Source organism: Anticarsia gemmatalis, chromosome 16, assembly GCF_050436995.1.
Source record: "Anticarsia gemmatalis isolate Benzon Research Colony breed Stoneville strain chromosome 16, ilAntGemm2 primary, whole genome shotgun sequence".
In the NCBI taxonomy this organism is placed as follows: domain Eukaryota; kingdom Metazoa; phylum Arthropoda; class Insecta; order Lepidoptera; family Erebidae; genus Anticarsia; species Anticarsia gemmatalis.
In genome coordinates, this window is record NC_134760.1 from 3757233 (window position 1) to 3763429 (window position 6197).

At 33.4% G+C, this 6197-nt stretch overlaps 1 protein-coding gene across 1 annotated transcript; it reads left to right on the plus strand.

Moving 5' to 3' along the window:
* Positions 1-150: 150 nt before the first annotated feature.
* Positions 151-5606, plus strand: LOC142979582 (uncharacterized). The gene is made up of 14 exons (XM_076124592.1): positions 151-320; positions 399-480; positions 649-736; positions 880-982; positions 1140-1221; positions 1493-1589; positions 2452-2662; positions 3099-3180; positions 3311-3401; positions 3541-3646; positions 3905-3995; positions 4080-4176; positions 4294-4644; positions 4845-5606. Exons 1-14 carry the CDS (start codon positions 299-301, stop codon positions 5595-5597), a joined length of 2256 nt encoding a protein of 751 aa, XP_075980707.1. The 5' UTR covers positions 151-298; the 3' UTR covers positions 5598-5606.
* The last annotated feature ends 591 nt before the right edge of the window (positions 5607-6197 follow it).

A 6197-nucleotide genomic window follows, 5' to 3' on the forward strand; every position in this document is an offset into this window, starting at 1 on the left:
AGATGTCTATTACGTCAAGCAACTGTCAAATGTTAGTCGACTTAGACAAACTTGAACATAGCCAAAATTGTTATCGGTTTTTATTGCTAAACTAAAATGTAGCCAATATAAAAAACTATACTCAATGTCAAACTCAAATTGTCAATTCGTTCGAATGTCAAGTTCTCGCCAACTTGTCAATTTAATATTTTTATATATTTGTTTTGAATTAATGTAAATTAAATAAAAAAGGAAATAGATGTAAAATGCAATATTGTTTTTAATTATATGACAGAGTGTATGACTATATAAAAACATAATGGAGGACAAAACCTTCGTCTGTAAGTAACGATACTCGTATATATTTCGAGTCCATTCATATTAAATTTCATAGAAATAATTAACTTACATTGCTTCAGGGACGTCTGAGCTAAATAAAAGATTATTTCAACTTCGATTCGAAAATGATTGGCTGTTTAAATCTAAAAAACAACCTTGGGGGTGAGTAATACTCTTTTGTTTACATTCAGAAAAATTGCAAAAACTTGTAACAAATGGTGTTTATTTTTACATATTATGCTGCTATAATAGTATTTTACATGTGCTAATAATACATTGCTTAATAATAGTGCTTAATTAGAAGATAATAATGTTATTTGTTGTATACAGAGAGTTTCATAAACTACTACTAGAGAATGGGTTCCCTAGAGAGATGACTATTGATCATGTGAGGAAGAAGTGGTCATACAATTATGATGTAAGTTTGTTATGGTACAATGCTTTCACAAATACATACTAACATTTTATCCCATCAATTGTTTTAAATATTTGCAGCTATAAATTACAATATTTAAATTTAGCACATTTCTGAATGCAATAATTCGTGTTTTTTCATTTCAGATGTACAAAGCTGCAAAAAAAACTAATAATAAAAATTGGAAATTCTTCAAAATGTTTGACAAGCATTTTGGAAAGACAAAGATTTTAGATAAATATGAATCCTGTGAGTTTGTTTATTTTCTTATTAGAATCTTAGGAGAACTTTATATGAAAGGTCAAGACAATAAGTACTGTAACTGTGTTCTAATAAGTAAACATTAAATATATTAATTTAGCAGTGTCCTTTGATTACTAAATATATTATATTATTTGCTTTTAAGGGAATGATGAATGGAGACTCAAGTTAATCATATGCATTTCAGAGGCGAAAGCTATGAAGCTTGATGTTTTAACTATGTGGAGGTAAGTTATAAAATTATATCTTCCAATAACCTACACAAACATATGTCATATCTTAGATCCAATTCTTGTAATGAATAGCAATCCTAATATAATTCATGTGTGGTGTTGATTGCAGTGCTTTATGAAAAAAATATCATTACTATAGGTTTACTCAATTTTCCCCTCTGACCTTAAATAGAAACATGTGTAAAATTAATCCAAATTTATTCACTTCAAAGATTTAAACTTGTCAGTAATGTTTATAAATGGATTAAATAATTATTTGTTATAGAACAGTGGAGAGAGCTATGAGATGCCAGGACTTACCCATTGACTGCTGTGTGCAAGACATCCAAGGATTGTGGCATCACATTAGAATGACTTTTAATGTATGTAAATTTTCGTTACCGTAAAACGGGGTGAATAGAAACTATTTTCAACTTTGTCCTAAAAATTTGTAGCGAATAACTTGTTATTTTTATTGTCAGGTTGTTTTATATCATGTCCGGCGCCATGAAGAAAGAGTTAAAACCATATTTGTCCAAAAATATGCATAGTTTTACGATATTTCATTAAAAAAATGGTCAATTTCTATTCACCCAGCGATAGGGGTGAATCGAAACGACCAAAGGGGTGAATGGAAAAATTGTGTTTTAAAACGTTTTTTCAGTTAACAATATTGTATCTTTATAGATAAGTATACACCTAAAGAGATAAACACTCCAAACAACTCATTAGAAAAGAAATTCCACTTTAAATCCAAAGTTTAGAAAAAAATGTATGGACCATTAAGGCATTCGAGGACGGTTGACTAAAGTTGACTTTGAAGCAATTTTTTGGGTATAAATATCAATTTAAACATTTAAACAATTATGACACCGCAGAGAAGTAATATCGACGTGTAATCATTTCAAATTTGAACAAAATTCTTAAACGAGGAGTACTCAAACATTGAGCTTGAAAACTTTCCTGATTTTTTTTCTATTCACCCCGCGAATTCTATTCACCCCGTTTTACGGTACTGTATGTCTTGATACTAGAAAGCCTAAAACAAAGTCTGTTATCGTATTTATATATTTTTTTATTTTTGTATTGGCTGTCAAAGACCCAAAAAATTGTTTACATATTTGAATTGTATTGTAGCTGTTATATGTTCTTCTGTAAACATATTCAAAATTAATTTAAATTCAACCAGATACTATTAATTTAGATATTTTTACAAAAAAAGCTTACTTAATTATTTCGTTGTAGAGAAAACATCGTCAAAAAATAAGGAAAGGTACCGACCACAGCGACTGGCCGCTGTACGACGCCATATTAAGTTATCATCAGAAGTTCGACCCTGACTACATAATCAGACTGGAAACAGAGCCTCCCAATGTATTCGCGCACTGCTTCAGGGACAACCCGCGATATTTGAAGAACAAGAATAAAAATAATGATATCGAAAATGAATTCCATTGTAAGTATCATACTGCTTTGCTTATTTTAATTTAAACTTCCTTGCGAAAACTAGCTGGACGCACTAAATATTCTGACAGAACAAAATCCCGGGAGTACTGTTTATGACTCGTGAGATGGCTCCCACGATGTTAAAGAAATCTATCTATTTAAGCAAAGAGGAAAGGAAATATTTCCATGATAGATAGAAACACTAGACTAATAAAAATATACGAGTCGTTTAAACAAATCATTCAGTCCTTGTGCCAATTAGTGCTAGCAATTTGATGCCCCCATTGTCTACTCGAATATCAAATGTACATAGCATACATTCACTCAAATTTATAGTCCATAAAACATAACTGTGATTGGCATATTTAATTACTTAATGTTCTAAATCTTGGCTCTATTGTTTTTATTGGTCTAAATACGGTCAACTGAATGCGCGTTTGTTGCAGGGTCGAAAGATATAACGGAAACTTTCATACAAATTAGACTACAGAATGATTGGTTGTTTAAACAGAAGAAATGGGCGTGGAAGTAAGTAACTTTACAATTACTTTAATTCCTATAGTAATAGTATGTTTTGCATGCTTTTGCAAGTGTTTTTTTTTTATCTCGTAAGTAGCTAATGCATAATACATGGTTGCTAAAGTCGTGTTCTTTGCAGTGAGCTGTCTAAAATAATGATAGAAGAATATGGGTTCCCAAAAACACTATCATCGAGAGAATTAGGCAGAAAATGGGCGGCCACATTCGCAGTAAGTACCTATTACTAGATACTTAAAATTGGGCAGTATTTAAAAAGCGTATTATTGAACACGTATAAAATTTAAGAGAGATAGGAATCACAGATTTCGCCTAGTCATGTTAATTGTGCGTAATATTTTTGTCCCACAGGAGTATCAAAAAGCCAAAGCGACGAACAACACATCGTGGGTGTATCACCATTTGTTCGAAGTATACCTGGGTGAAACAAACCTGAGTTTGAATCCTCTCGTCGGCTGTAAGTATAATACGAAACTGGCCGAACGTATTTACATAATACTATAACTCTATTTAATGCTAGCGTATTCACACGTGCACGCACGAAGGTATATAAATGTGTACGTGCGAGTATTAAATGGAATCGCTAGAAAACCTATTTATTATCGATCAAGCGGATATGTACACTAAATATAGCGGCTTTTAACACTTAATGTTCGTAAATAGACGTTTCTGTTTGTAATTCATTGTTATTAACGCGCTGTTCATTTCCTCGCAGGGCAAGAAGAATGGGTGTTTAATTTGATCAGCGCAAGAACAGATTTAGAACATTTATTCAAAACAAACAAGGATCAGAATCGTGGATGGCGGTATGTAACAACTAACTAAACCTATTTACAGCTAATTTCTTATTATATTAAAATCTTATATCATTATGTAATTGTTTGTTGTAGAGAAGTTGAGAAAAGACTAAGAACGATAGGATTGCCACTGGACCATAGTTTATTAGATTTACAAGATATTTGGACACATTTATTGAAAACGTTAAGAGTAAGTATGAATCGCCAACTTTCCACACAATTACTCATTTCGAGTCGAGTTGCAATGTACACGAATACGTAGACAAGGCCTAGAATATTCTGTTCCTAACCTGTCTTATTATTTTAGTGGAAACAAAAATTCGCGAACAAAGGTATTCTGAACGAACAATGGCCATACTTCGAAGCAATGATTCGGTACTCCGAAGTAAGAGAGAAGCACTCTATCAAAAAGCAGAAGGAGGAAGATACGACGGACCACTTCGGTGACGTCACTCATGATGATGACTTCGAAGATGACATCAAGTTAACAGACCTTAAGAAGAAACTGCAGTTAGATGTGGAACCCAAGTTTGAGATAGAAATTAGTGAACAATGTCGAACTTGTTCTAATCTGGATGCATGTGTCGATATATTTGAACAAAGAGATGATGATGGACTGGATGTCGCGTATAAGTTGAAAGTTATTGCTGGTGTTGAGGTACGTACTGATTAAACTATATGTTTTTTCAATGTGCTTAATTCGTAAAGAAAACAACAGACTTTATTTTTAGTTAAACCAGATTTTTTGACCATTACACCTTTTTTACCCTTAAATACATTATACGTACAATATACTGTTAAAAATATCTTATTAATTGGAATCAAAATTTACTTTAAATAACAAAAAAATACTTTTAGGTGGAGAGATTTGATAATTTGCCCTCCCAACTATGTCTGAGTTGTCACGAGGAGCTAGAAAATGCCTACAAGTTCAGGCGGAAATGTCAAGACATTGACAAACGGTTTCGTTGTTCAGTAAGTAAAGACATCAAAGTGGAAGTCACCTCCAAACACGAGGATGACGTCATGCACGACCACGCTAAAGAGGAACATGACACGCACCACTCAGATGACATTCCTGACATATCCTTCGAGCCGGACAATGACGACACGCTACAAGAAACGAAGCCCAAGAAAAAAATCATGGTTAAAAGAAAAAAGACGCGAAAACTGAAATATGACTACTGGAAAATATGTGAAGTGTGCGGCAAACATACTAGGAATCTAATGAATCACTTAGACACACATACTACTGACAAAGCGTATTCTTGCAACGTGTGCGATAAAAAGTTTAAGTTCCGAAGTGGCTTGCTCATACATAAAGCGATTCACGATCCTACGCCGAAGAAAACTTGCGAAGTTTGCGGAAAAACCTTCCATATTTTAGCTCAGTATAGGCGGCATTTTGTGTACCACGCTAATGAAAGGAAGTACGGATGTGAAACGTGCGGGAAACGGTTTAATACATTAGACATATTAAAAGTGCATAACAGAACACATACGGACGAGAGACCTTTCACGTGTCAGGAGTGCGGTAAAACGTTCAGGACGGCCGGCTGCGTCAGTAGACATAAGAGAATTGTACATAGAAATATAAGAAAAACACAATAAATGTATATTATGACCTTGTTATATTTTATTTATCACAATTATCTGTACTACTCACTAGTTGGTATAATTTATTATTGGAGTATGTTATCATTTCTTAATTTCTCGGATACTTTTTATCGGTCTGTTAGTGTAGATATATTATAGGTCGGTAGATGAATTCAAAACGTTGAAATAATAACAAGTTGTATTATTGTATGTTTTCTTTAAAAAAGTAAACAAGCAAAGGTAAACATTGCAATTTGATGTATCTGCCTAGTTATAATTAGGCTAAAGAGATATCACATAAATCTCCAATGATATCGCGTGGCGCCAACTCATTACCGTGTTTACTTAACCGAAATAAAAGAGCAACGTCCTAGGATACAAAACTGCTGTTTGCGATGGACCCGAGAGGTGATTAACTTTAAAGAACAACGAGCCTTTGTTTGATGAAAATAGCATAATAGATTGAAGCACTTGTGATCGTTTTAAGGATTAACAAATGCCGCGTTGATTGACCGATAGTGTCCAAAAATACGAGCCTCTCATCCCCTGGAATGTTGATCGAAATATACGTCAATAAGTCATTATAAACAGGCGCACGCGTGCACCGCGACTACC

Coding starts and splice junctions, on each gene's coding strand:
- LOC142979582 (XM_076124592.1), top strand. CDS start 299: ATGGAGGACAAAACCTTCGTCT. Junction 983..1,139: donor TTTAGATAAATATGAATCCT/GTGAGTTTGTTT, acceptor TTTGCTTTTAAG/GGAATGATGAATGGAGACTC. Junction 3,647..3,904: donor TTTGAATCCTCTCGTCGGCT/GTAAGTATAATA, acceptor ATTTCCTCGCAG/GGCAAGAAGAATGGGTGTTT.